The 13,697-nt window shown below is 42.5% G+C and overlaps 1 protein-coding gene across 6 annotated transcripts in view; it reads right to left on the bottom strand.

Moving 5' to 3' along the window:
- The window catches only part of Hnrnpm (heterogeneous nuclear ribonucleoprotein M), a 42,715-nt gene that overhangs the window by 22,434 nt on the left and 6,584 nt on the right, over positions 1–13,697 (bottom strand). For all 6 annotated transcript variants that reach the window (XM_013033573.1, XM_013033570.1, XM_013033568.1 and 3 more), the window contains exons 2-5: positions 10,068–10,237; positions 1,905–1,957; positions 973–980; positions 791–884 (exon numbers count right to left, since the gene is read on the bottom strand). In XM_013033573.1, coding sequence (XP_012889027.1) covers positions 791–884; positions 973–980; positions 1,905–1,957; positions 10,068–10,237 — 325 coding nt within the window. The remainder of the gene's footprint in view (positions 1–790; positions 885–972; positions 981–1,904; positions 1,958–10,067; positions 10,238–13,697) is intronic.

Raw genomic sequence — 13,697 nt, 5'->3', positions numbered from 1 at the left:
ACAGTTGGAAGTCAGGCCAGACAGGAAAGTGCCTGTGACTCTTATCTCCAATTAACCATCAAAAAAAGCCAGAAGTGGAGGTATGGCTCAAGTGGTAGAGCACTAGCTAGCCTTAAGCAAAAAAAAAATCTCAGAACAGTGCCCAGACTCCAAGTTTAAGCCCTAAGGTCAGTATAGGAAAAAAATGTAAAGAGGGGCTGGGAAAGTGGCTCAGTGGTAGAGCGCTTGCCTTGCATGCATGAGGCCCTGGGTTTGATTCCTCAACCCCACATAAGCAAAAAGAAAAAAGCCAGAAGTGGCGTTGTGGCTCAAGTGATAAGAGTGCTAGCCTTGAGCTGAAGAGCTGAGGGACAGTGCCCAGGCCCAGAGTTTAGGCCCCACCACCGGACCCAAAAAAGAAAAAAAAAAGAAAAATAGAGAAAAAAAGTGAGCAAGAAAGAAGAAAATGAGCAAGAACAGTGTTTCGTCTGGTAGATGTACTAAGTCTCTTACTTGCACCATAGGCCCAGAACAAAGCCTAAGAGAAGCAGTCGGCGTAGCTAAGGCCACTCAGAGTCAGCCTGGCCACTGTACCAAAGATCCCTCAGGAAAGCTGCAGGAACACGTGACTGATCCTCCTCGTCCACTCTGTTCAAGATTCAGCCAAGGCTCATTCTCACTCTGAACAGGCACAACTCAAGAACTAATACATGGTACATATAGTGTTAGCCAAGAGTTTACTCTGGGGCTAGGGTTAGAATTGAGTGGTAGAGCACTTGCCTAGCTTGTGCAAGGCAGAGAGAGAACTTACTTCTTTGACTTTCAGTGGTCTTCCACTCAGACTATGCTTGTTTAGAACTTCAGCAGCTTTTTTCATGCTCTCTTCCATCTTGAATTCAACAACACTATGAGGAGTCAAAAGACAGTGAGTGGAACCAGTCCTACAACTTGGAAGGTTCAAATAACATCAGTAAGTAACTAGAGGATACTTACGCACATCCCTTTGGAAGAAGCCAAGACCAGTCAGACGAGCAAGGAAAGGGGAAAAAGAAGAAAAGAAAAACATAGTAAATATCAATGACAGTCATAAACAGATTATAAATATATGATTTATGTAACGAAGGAAGTTTTATTTAAAAATTAACCCTTCTAAGGGGAAGTTGACAAACAAAAATGCCTGGCCTAGCCTTCCTTATTAAAAGCTGGGCTCCTGAATGTCATTTTCCTCCACATTACCAGCATTGCACTATAGCAGAAGAAGCTATAATGAGCAGACCTAAGTTCAGGTTCTCCAAGAAATCACACCAACTTTAGATCTGCTTCCCTCCATACTCAATCAATTCCTTGTCCTGCTCCTAAGTCCATCCCTTCCATAAATTAAGCTCATCCTTGTGATTAATTCTAAGCCATTCTATTGCACGACAAAAAATCATTTATGTTCTTCTCATTGAACTAGGCCAATTTTGAACGTTCCGATTTGTAATGTTTGGTTTACAATTTACTGGCACAAAGGCAACTTTTCGGAATCTTTGGTTCACACAACTTTCAAATTCAGCAAACAACCAAGAGTAACATTTTCTAGACAAGAACACACGTTTTACATTAATTGTACCACCGCCAAAATTCCATGCATAATTCACACACAGCCAATTCCTCTGTTAACAAAGAGACAATACTGCTATGGTCCCCAGTTATCCAAATTGGGCATCCAAACAGAATACCAAAAAGCTCTTTGGCCAGCCATTTGGAAAAGCGGGACTCCCGTTTGCAAACCCCCTCCCCCCTACTGGAGTGTTGGCAAGATCAAACATAGCTACTGTAACATGAGCACTCACTGCCTTCCTGATTTCATTCGAGTCCACGCCACCATACAGTTACATTTGTCATGTAGTAAATCCACAGAAGAAATTCTCTCAGACACTTACCCTTGACTTTCCTTCAGCGTCCATTAAGAGCTCCACGTATGTTACCTCACCAACTACAAATCAGTTTCCAGACGACACATAAACCAAGGGAGAAAAGCCAAGAAAACAATGGGAATTTAGAACAATCATCAGCAACCTTGTATGGAGCCTCTGCCTTATAAGAAAGCCCAGAAACACTCCATATTCTCTAAACCACCAAGCTAGGCATTACAGGTGTGCAGTAAAAGTAGGTGAAAACTCATTAACAATATGTCCTTGATTTTCCTCCCGCCACAAACAAGCTACTTCCACAGATTTCCATTGTCGATGGCCCTGCCTGGAATACTCACTCATGACTAGAGGCAATCCAAATCTCTAGGAAAGAAGTCTGCACGATTCACTTTTTAGGAAGGGAGGGAAAGTTTTACCTCTATGCTCTTACTATTGACAGCAGGTTAAACAGCACACAGGTTGTAATGCCACAGATTGGAGCTCGCCCAGTAACTAACATAAAGATGGGTACAAGCTCAAAGGCACAGAATGGCCGCAGGCCAGCTTCATGGGTGTGCAACCTGTGTAATGACACAGCCCTCATGGGTTTAATGTTTTTAAGGCCATTTTGAAATTCTTCATTTGTGACAAGAGGCCCTTCACTTTCATTTTGCACAGGACCCCACAAATTCAGTAGCTGGTCCTACACACAACACTAGGCCCCAAAGCTTAGAAACAGAATGTTTAAACATACAATCCGAAAACCGTAACAGCATCTGGATTCTCTTCAGTGAATTAAGACAGCCTTTACTCTGGCTGCCTGCTAACCCTCCCCATAAGAGGATACAAATTCAAATTTAGGATTCAGGTGGTAACTAAACAATTAAGTAGACTCACATAGTTCTAAGCCACACAAAGAGGGGAAAATTGAAAGATTTCAAGAGCTACTGCAGATTTTCCTCAAGGTTTGGATTGCCAACTCATGACCACCATGAACAGATGTTAGACTCCATCAATACAACCACCAAAATGGCTGCTGAACTTGAAGATGGTACACAAAAAACAACCTTAAAGCATTAACGGGAGCACAAGATCTCTAAACAGACTCTCAAAAGTTTAAAAGGGAGGAGCCTTTATGTCAGAAACCTCCCCCCCACTCTTTCCAAAGGATGAACTCATGAAGTCTGGTTTAGCTGGATAAGAGTAAATGAACGCATTACTGGCCTTCATTGATCCTGCTCATTAAGATTATGAGGATCTGTCTGTCTTTTTTGTTTGGCCATGGGTCTTGAACTCTGGGCCTGGGTGTTGTCCCTGAGCTCTTCAGCTCAAGGTGAGCACTCTACCACTGGTTTTCTAGTGGTTAATTCAAAGTAAGTTTCATGGACTTTCTTGTTCAGGCTGGCTTTGATCCTCAAATCTCAGCCTCCTGAGAAGCTAGGATTACAGGCGTGAGCCACCAGCACCCAGTTGAAGATTTTTCAAATCCATACAGCAATGAAACTTGTGTGGAAAAAAGGTAAAATTATTTCACAAATAAAAATCCATGTGCTGAAGGACATCTTTACTAATAGAGTGCAGTAACTAAAGGCAAGAAGACCAAGTGGAAGCCATCACCTTGCCTTTCTAGTCCTTTCCAACAAAACAGGAAGGAGGATTAATGCAAAGGAAGGAAGAAGGAAAACAAGAGGGACCAATCTAGTTAACTTGTGGAGTAGTACACACTCTCATGGGACAAGTTTAAGAACAATCCCAGCCAAAGGACAGTCATGCAAATTGGCTTTATTTTACCCTTACAAATAAAGCAATTCCAAAAGTACAGTTCACGAGGCCATGTTAAGCGCCATTTATTTCAACAGCAGTAGCCATTCAGGGACCAATAGCTTTTGTCTCCAAGTGTCCCAAACTTAATTCCTACAAGCTGTGCCTACAGCTCAAAAAACCTTAAAAAAAATCACTCTCTGAGTCAAGACAGTTGTAACTGTTTGTCAAAACTCAAATACTGTTGCACTTGAAAGTTTCTAACCTGTGTCCAGAAAGTTATTATTGTAACCTATAAAGCAAGCAAATCCAAACCCAACCTTTCACCACATCACCAACAGTTAAACCAAGTATCATTTAGCATTCCAGTGGTGGCACCCTCAGCTTCAATCTTGTGCACTTAAAAAAAAAAAAAGCTGCCTAAAAATGTTTATTATAGCCAGGCACTGGTGGCTCACACCCATAATCCTAGCTACTCAGGAAGCTGAGAGCTGAGGATCACAGGTTCAAAGCCTGCCTGGACAGGAAAATCCATGAGGCTCTTATCTCCAAGTAACCACCAGAAAACGGAAACTGACACTGTGGCTCATGTGGTAGAGTGCTCACTTTGAGCTGAAGAGCTAAGGGACAGCGCCCAGGCCCAGAGTTCAAGCTCCACAATCAGCAAAAGAATAAAGTTTCCTTTTCTGGGTGCCAGTGGGCTCAGACCTATAATCCTAGCTACTCAGGAGGCTGAGAGCTGAGGATCAAGGTTCAAAGCCAGCCTGAGCAGCAAGACCCTTATCCTCTACTAACCACCAAAAAGCAGGATGTGTTTCCACTGTGGCTCAAGTGACAAAGAGTGCCAGCCTTGAGCAAAGGAGCTCAGGGACAGTGCCCAGGCCCTGAGTTCAAGCCCCACAACCAACAAAAAAGGAAAAATCTGTTACTCCCTTTTTCCCTTCCAGTGGAGTAGGTGACATACATGGCTTGAACTTGAGTAATTCTAGAGCGGGCATCAGCAACAACTAACCATGCTCCTTACCAGATCTTAACACTGTAAATCTGTAAACCTTTATCAGGTTAGATTAGGAGGTCTGCATTTGTTTCTAATTTGTGCTTTCCCTGTAGGAAGAGACAACTTCCTTAGTGGCACTATGGTAGATCACAAAGAGGCTCAGGGACAGCGCCCAATTCCTGAGTTCAACTAGTACTGGGGGGGGGGGGGGGCTCATTTTTTAGTTCTACTTTACTAAAGCCAAATTTTGTTTTGTGTAGTAAGGACAGTGTCAGAATTTGAAGGCAAAACTTGCCAATTACATACACATAAGCCTGTCACATTCCACAAAGCAAGTATATAAGAATAAACCATCCAGAGCACAGCACTGTCTCAAGCAAGCTGGAGCAAGGCCAGAGGTGGAATTATTTGGCACCAATGAAAATAATACTCTGCTCCTGGTGCAATGATAGAGCCCATGAAACCCCAAGAGGCGGCTAAGATAAATTCCACTGCAGCTTTAAACATGAAAGTACGTAAATGAAAATAGTAACATCTGACAAATCTAACACCAAACGTCACACTCTACCTTATTTTAATATGCTAAGAAATCAGTTTGGCCAACATTTAAGTGGATTATAAAAATACTGCTTCACAAACAAAATACATTCTCAGTGAGCAACTCAAAAAGAACTCAAGCAGTTTGGAGTTGATTTGATTCAATCGTTCCATACAAACTTTCATCACAATAAATGATTGCTTGTGTTTCCATTTACTGCTCAGTCTGAAGCATCAAGAAAAGAAAATAAAGATAATACAGAGGCCAAAGTTTCACTGAAGAGAATTCATATGTGATAAGGCCTTTAATTTTTTTTGAGGGGAGCAGGGGTGCTGGGACTAAACCTAGCACCTCATACAGGCATGCACTATGCCACGAAGCTACATAACTAACCTCAGCCCCCACAAATGGGACAGAGCATGAGTGGAAAGCAGGGCATGTTGCTAAACAATTTATTTACCTCATAGTGGTCAACTTTGAGATAGTCACTCTAAGAGATTGTCACATAGAATCATCAGTCGTTGCAGGTTTCAGAAGCTTCTTTCTCAGATATGACAACTACTTAAGTATTCCACCCAGTGACATCTTGACATGTACAAGTCAGAAAATGACTGAGCCATACAGGCTGCACTGCTGGGGCTCATGTTCAGCTCACACAGCATGAGTGTTTCAGCACCAGTCTAATTTCCCACAAGGGAAACTAGACTGGGTAGAGACTATGTTTAAATTGAAAGAATCCTGCCCTATAGACTCACAATGCAGATTACCTCCAAGAACCAGCAGAAACTTTCTACTGGACTACAATTGTCCTCTGGGCCTCAGTTTTCAGTCAGTTGCAATCTGAAATTTACTTAAATACATTAAATAATAACAGATGGATTAAGTGCCTAAAGAAATCTCTGTGTACACAAGTTAAATTGACTGCTCCTAAACTAAGGATTGATTTAAGTATAAAGGACATCAGGGACCTTCCTTTCTACCCCCTCCTACCTAGGCTCCATGTTTATTCAGTGGTAAGCCCAGGCCTGCGTAGGAGGCAGCTGCCCCAGCTCCATACTGGCTCTCTGGGTAGACCAGGAAAAAGCAGCCCAGCACCCAGAGGATTTCATGTTCTCCAGTGGAGTGCAATACTACTTTAATTTTAAATTTCTAAGGATCCTCTGGCCACAGAAATTTTTATGCTTTGTGCCCTTATGATAAAACTTATTTTTTTTGGGGGGGGGCGGGGGTCTGGTCATGGGGCCTTGAACTCTGGGCTTAGGCACTATCCCTCAGCTCTTCAGCTCAAGGCTAGAGCTCTACCACTTGAGCCACAGCGCCACTCCAGCTTTTTCCTTTTTGCTTATGTGGTGCTGAGGAATCCAACCCAGGGCCTCAGGCATGCAAGGCAAGCACTCTACCACTGAGCCACCTTCCCAGTCCAATAAAACACTTTTAACTTGTGGCTCTTATCATCTCTCAGTTGAAGCAACTGAGTAGCTGTGGACTGGTATAGACACTTTCCAACCTGGTCTGACAATCCCGATTCAAATTTCATATGACAATGGTTCTCAATTGTCTTGTTTTGAGCTATGTTTTTTTACTTTTCAGGGAGTCTCCAGCTCCCAACTGTTTTTTCAACCAGAAACTCGTAGCACTCAGCATGAGATAAGTTCAGGGCCAGCCTAGCCTACAATAGTAAGCTCAAAGTCAACCTCCACTACATAGTGAGACCTTGTCTCAAAACAAAACTAGTAAAATAAAGTCTAAACAAGAGGAAAGGCAAGAGAATCTTTTCCTCTGTTCCACTAGGTCAGCTAGAGTAGGAAGTGGAAAACAGGTATGCAGGCAAAGGCAAGATATCAAGTGCCTATCCCATGTTCCTGATTGATAGGAAGAGGGGGTTAAGAAAAAGTAAATTTGGCTTAGAACAAAACAAAGCTCTCAAAATGCATTTTTCTCTTTAAAACCAGCAATGCTGACTTCATGACTAATGCCAACCAAAAAAGTCTTGTGAGCCAGGCAGTGGTGGCTCATACGTGTAATCCTAGCTACTCAGGAGGTTAAGATCAGAGGATCACAGTTCAAAGCCAAGCGGGCAGGAAAGTCCTTGAGACTCTTACCACCAGAAAACTGGAAGTGGAGCTGTGGCTCAAAATGGTAGAGTACTAGCCTTGAGCAGAAGAGCTCAAGGACTGCCCAGGCCCTGAGTTCAAGCCCCCCAACCAAGCAAAAAAAAAAAAAAAAAGTTTTGTGATTCTATAGAGAAGGAAAAGTGTAAAAGTCTAGTTCATATGGTATCAGATTAACACCACAATGTCCTAGAATGGAAAATATACACCTGGTGAACAAAGAAGGGGAAGATTAGGAATCAGGAAGGGTACTGGTACTTAAAAGACAATTTCACGCATGATTATCCTTAGAAAAGCTCCACTCTTGGCAAAAGTACTACTTTAGCTCCCAGAAGCTGCAATTAGACACTGCTGCAAATGACAGAAAATTCAAGTTGAGGACAACTAATTCTAGTTCTCATTCCACTAGTTTCCTCAAACAACAGGACTAGGGTTTCATCAATCATAGTCTCTTCAAATGCAGACAGAAGAGGGGTTTGATTATTGTGTCTTCCCAATCTCTGTGGTCTGTCCACCTGGGATTATTTGGAGACTATACTTTCAGGCCATTAGTGTCTATATGCATTTTTCTTTTGCCAAGTCTTCAAAAGAACTTAAGACCTTCTGCCAAGAGATTTCAAATAATTATTTAAAATAACTATGTAGACATATTTTTGGTATTCCAAGACATGAGTGTAAGTCTATTTTTCAAACCGCATAATGAATAGATATTTCTTAAGGAGCCCTATGCATGTAAACAGTTTCTTTAGATTTCATATACTGAAAAGATGAACATCACTATAAAAAATATTACCTTTCTGTTATGAATCACTTTACCCACAATGCACTATGACTAATTTAATTAATAGCAAAGTAATTAATTTAACCAGAACAGGGGAGCTCTAAACAAGAACATTTTAAGGTTCATTAAAAATAACAAACAGATTTACTGCACACCTGTAATTCTAAATTACACCACCAAAAATACACTGAAAGGGCTGAGCCCAGGCATTCATAGCAGTATGCCAGGGGAATATGAGAACCAGTTTGGAAGTATCCAAATAAACCACCAGGCTGGCTCCACACTTAATACTGTGCAAATAGTAGATTGAGGTGAACTGCTTCTACATCCAGAAACGGCATGGCTGCTGCTGCTGCTACCAGCTTGAAGGCTTCCAAAACTGAATTACTGAATTAATTGTAAAGCAGTAAAAATATCACCTATTTATCCATCATGTCCCAAAACTGGTTTACACACTCCTAAAAATGAAAAATAATTTGGCCTGCAAACTCTTACAAAAATTCTAACAAATTACATTTTCAAAGCCACATTCCTGGTTCTTGGAACTACTATGCCTTATTATCAATGGAAATAGCAATTCAGCAGTTCAACCAAATCACAAGAACACAAATTTGGGGGTTATCCCAAAACTAAGTCAAATAATACCCAACCATACTGTTCAGAAATTCTAAACTTATATTAAAGCAGCAGTCCCAAAAACCAAGAACACTGCATCTGGGATGCCACATGACAAGTCCTTCAGACAAAAGAAACTTCACTCTTGCCCCAGGAGCACTGGCAGGAATGATTTGGCTGATCAAGGCAGGAAAACACACGTCACACCAGAACATGTTTCCATCTGTGTTATCTGGAGAAGTACAAACGGGAGCAGCATACATGACTGTATGCAGTCTCCCTGTGCCCAGTGCTTCTTCTATGTCATGGTAAAGGAAGTGATAGGATAAGGATGGCAGTGGCCATTAATGGCTTCAAAACCCAATTCAGGGAGCACCAATACACATACCGAAAGGCCTGGCCAAGAGGCATCTTTGCCACTGAAATGTCAATCATTTGACAAATCAAGCCTATCTCTCTCTTCAATATGAATGCTCCAGAAAAGCAATACCTTTCACTCCTTCAAACAGCCTTCAAACACTCCTTCACAGCCTTCATTAAGGCTGATTGATTCTAGCTTCTGCCAGGAGAGAAGCTCAAGGCACCACACAACTTGTTCTCTATGAATGTTTTGTCTAAACCAGGGCTGAGTGATCTCTTTAGTCCTCAGTGCCACCAGCAGGACCAAGAATCAGCAAACAGAAGACAACAACAGAACAGGAGTGAAGGAGAGGACTCAGCAGTGTTCAGAGGGGAGGCAGATGACAATGGGGTGGCCTCCTCAGACCTCCTGGTGGCAGTAGAGCTGAGTTTGCTTCCCCTGTCCTAAGCCAGGATTTGGACACCTGACTAGAACAATGTGCACCCTTATTTAAGACATTTCATCACAGGAGATTTCTTTGAACTCTCCAACTATATAATCTTTTTTTCTTTTCTTTTTCTTTAACCCAAAGTGGGGAAGCCTAACAGCTCAAAACAGAAGCTAGGATTTTACAATCTGGAATTGAGCAGCACAAATTCCAGCTACCAAATATTGACCCTAGTAGGACATCACAAAATTTAAACAAACTACCTTCCTGCCAGACTCTAAGAGATTAATCTCCATTTTAGTTAAAAAGAAAAATAACGTGAAGAATTTGATAAACTTCTTTAACACAAATAGGCTCCCCTCAAATCTAACTGAGCCCTACTAATGGTAGTAAGCCAATAAAATCATCTGTAGGCCAAAGGCCTATACCTTGGTCTGACACATGGACTTGACAACAGTAAGAAGTGAGGTGGGGTTAAGTCTAAACCTGGACACAACACACTCTCTTCCAGAGCAACTTCCATTGACAAAAGAGAAGCAAGGAATTAGCCACAGAGAAGACACACCAACCTTCTTACCCTACTCCACCACCAGTACCATTACCTTTTTCTTTAACCAGGTCTTTAAGTGACTGCCATTTCACATCAAAAGGTATGTTTGTAATGAAGGCTCTGTATCTTTTAGTTGGGTTGGCGTAGGGCTCAAAGCGGCTGCCTCCTCTTTTTATGTTTTTCTCCTTCCTCTTCTCATTCTGAGTAGGTCGTTCTCCTTCACTGAATTCAAAAAGGGAAAAATAATAAAGGGTTTATATGTCAGCACAGTGTGAAAGCCAATGTTGACTTGCCAGCTTGTAATTCTGTAGGCATGTAGAACAAGACCAATACTGGTTTTTATTTGGGACATTCAAGCTAAAAGCCTCCATACCAGGCAGAAAGTTGTAATGATGCATTCTGGTGGCTCATGCCAGTAATCCTAGCTATTCAGGAGGTTGAGATCTGAGGAGTATATCTTTCTCAAGAGAAAAACTTTCCTAGGTTTATGAACATCTTTACTGTAACAAGAGAGGGGGTCCCAGCTCAAGTGCTCTTATTCCAAAGTAGAAAAAGGAAAAAGGGAAGGTATTTTAGAAAGCAGAGGAGCAAAGTCCTACAATACTGGTTACTAAAGGATCTAGAGAACTGCAGCCCCAGGCAAAAACCATTAGCCCCTATCTGAATAATACCAGAAGGCAAAAAAAGCTAAGAGGATGGCTCAGGTGGTGAAGGGCTGAACCAATTCTAGTTTCATGTCTTCTGCTGTGTTGCTTATCAAGTTACATTTCCTTATTTTTTATTTTGCCTCTTATTGATATCAGAGTGCAAATTTGCTAGTCTCTAGTTAGCCAATTGGTTTGTGTTCACACATAACTTTGTGAAATTTTTAGTGCTTAATCCATGTTAAGAATCATGATTAAAATCTTTCTAGCTTCTGGGGGGGAAAAAAAAGAAAGATGAGGCTGATATTTAGTAGAGTTCAGTGTTTAGTTAAAACTAAATTACTGGGAAGGGCTAGGAGGATAACTCAGTGGTAGAGGATGTGCTTACAGCATGTGCAAGTCTCTGGTTTCTACTCCTAGCATGGAGTGGGAAAAGGAAGCATTAGCCACACAATTCTGCTAGGTAGATGCCAACATGCAAACAAATCCACCTTTGGCAAATAAGGGTGGAGACTTTGTTGGCTTCCCCTTCCCTGATAATCTCTTTTCCAGTCTCTGTCTGGAAAATAAAGCATTGGAGACTGCCAGGCTGGACTTCTCTAGGTTCTACAGATACAATTCTGGTTTGGAATAGAACATGACAAAGTTTCAAAAGAAATACACACTTCCAAAGCACAGCACAGAGGAAGTGGCGCTGTAGCTCAAGTGGTAGAGCGCTCGCCTTGAGCTGAAGAGCTGAGGGCAGCGCCCAAGCCCAGAGTTCAAGCCCCACGACCAACCCAAAAAAAAAAAGAATAATCTTCAAAGCACAGCACAGGTCATCAAAAGCTAACTGCAAGCCAGGTACTGGTGGCTCACGCCTACAAGCCCAGCTACTTAAGAGGCTAAGATCTGAGGATTGTGGTTCAAAGCCAGCAAGAGCAACAAAGTCCATGATACTATCATCTCCAATTAACTAAGAGAAAACTAGAAGTGGCACTGTGGCTCAAAGTGATAGAGCACTAACCCTGAACAAAAGAGATCAGGGACAGTGCCCAGGCCTTGAGTTTAAGCCCTAAGATGGACCAAATAAAGAGTGTCAGCAATCCTGTGCACAGCCAGAGCAGCAGGCATATACAGGTAGACTGTGCTGTTCTCTTAGATGCTATGTGAGTTCAGCCATCTCAAACTATAGAGACCCCAGTGGGAGATAACAAGTGGGAGACTACACGTGTACATTTCTGCTTTCCACCTAGTGACCCCCCCCAAAGTCCAGGCTCTAGCAGAATTTGTGATCCACAAAATCACTAGGAAAAAAAAGCCACAACTATGATATCAATGATTTATAAAGCTACTTTTAATTTAAAGGGCTTATATTCTGGGATATGACTTTCTTTGGTGGAAAAGGGGACAGTGTTCACTACCAATGAAGGTACCATTAGTGTAACTTATATCCCTACTTGACTAACACAAAGCAAAGCTGCTTCCTCCACATTCAGCAGGCTTCCCTACTCATGGCTGGCAGAAGGACGTGTGTTAGGGCCTCTCTAACTCCCAGATTCCTAGAACTCTTCTCTAGCACTCAGCAGAACTTTTCTCTAGCACTGTCTCCCTGAATGTACAAGCACACATAGCTGAATACAGAACCCATCCCAAAATGAGCTCACAACTATGACACAGGTCATCTGCATACTCAGCAAAAAAGCCCTGACCCCCCCCCCAAAGTTTGCGAGCAGCATGATCTGCCAATCTGTCCTTTACTCTTTCTTAGCAAATGAGGAAAAGTGTTGGTAAAAATTCATAAAATAGATATCAACATATCCCAGTCCACCAGAAGGTCTATGGATAAAAGTGTATTTTTATTTTGTTGTTGGTTGTGAGCCTTGACCTCAGGGCCTGGGCACTGTCCCGGAGCTCTTTTGCTCAAGGCTAGCCCTCTACCACTTTTAGCCACAGTTTCACTTCCAGTTTTTGAGTAGTTACTTGAGGAGTTTCATGGGGACTTTTCTGCCTGGGCTGGCGTTAAACTTCCATCCTCAGATCTCAGCCTCCTAAGTAGCTAGGATTATAGGCTTGAGCCTGCATTTTAATAGTTGCTGTTTTTTTTTTCTTTTTTGGCCAGTCCTAGGGCTTGAACTCAAGGCCTGGGCACAGCCTGAGCTTCTTTTGCTCAAGGCTAGCACTCTAACACTTGAGCCACAGCACCACTTCCAGCTTTTTCTGTGTATGTGGTGCTGACTTATCTAACCCAGGACTTTCATGCATGCTAGGCGAGCATTCTACCACTAAGCCAGACTCACAGCCCTAATAGTTACTTTTTAAACCGCAAATTTTGAAGACTTTCATTTTACTTTAATACAAGTATAGACTGCTCAGCTTACCTGTTACAACTGTACATAAATAATTACAGGGGCTGGGAAGGTGGCTCAGCGCTTGCCTTGCATGCCTGAGGCCCTGGGTTCAATTCCTCAGCACCACATAAGCAAAAAGAAAAAAGCGGGAAGTGGCGCTGTGGCTCAAGAGGTAGAACACTAGACTTGAGCTGAAGAGCTGAGGGACAGCACCCAGGCCCAGAGTTCAGACCCCACGACCGGACCCCCCCCAAAAAATAAATAATTACAGCCACAGCAGGTAATAGAGTAGTCTATATTCTCCTGATCAACATAGGACTAAGAATAAACTACCCAATCTAATTGCAGATGCTGGGCATTTGGTTTGGGGCTAATCCACATCACATGGCTCAACACTGAGCACACCACCACAACAAATCCTGCTCTGGCTAATCATGATCTCTCCCATCAACTCTCCTCCTAAGTAAACAGGGTTAGAATTCCTATCACTTCTAGCTTTTAAGAAAAACTGGTCTTGGGCTGGGAAGGTAGCTCAGCGGTAGAGTGCATGCCTTGCAAGCATGAGGCCCTGGGTTCGATTCCTCAGTACCACATAAACAGAAAAAGCCGGAAGTGGCGCTGTGGCTCCAGTGGTAGAGCGCTAGCCTTGAGCTGAAGAGCTGAAGGACAGCGCCCAGACCCAGAGTTCAGGCCCCATGACTGGCAAAA

This window comes from Dipodomys ordii, unplaced genomic scaffold, assembly GCF_000151885.1.
Source record: "Dipodomys ordii isolate 6190 unplaced genomic scaffold, Dord_2.0 Scaffold171, whole genome shotgun sequence".
Taxonomy (NCBI): Eukaryota; Metazoa; Chordata; class Mammalia; order Rodentia; family Heteromyidae; genus Dipodomys; species Dipodomys ordii.
This window is presented reverse-complemented; position numbering and strand designations above follow the sequence as displayed.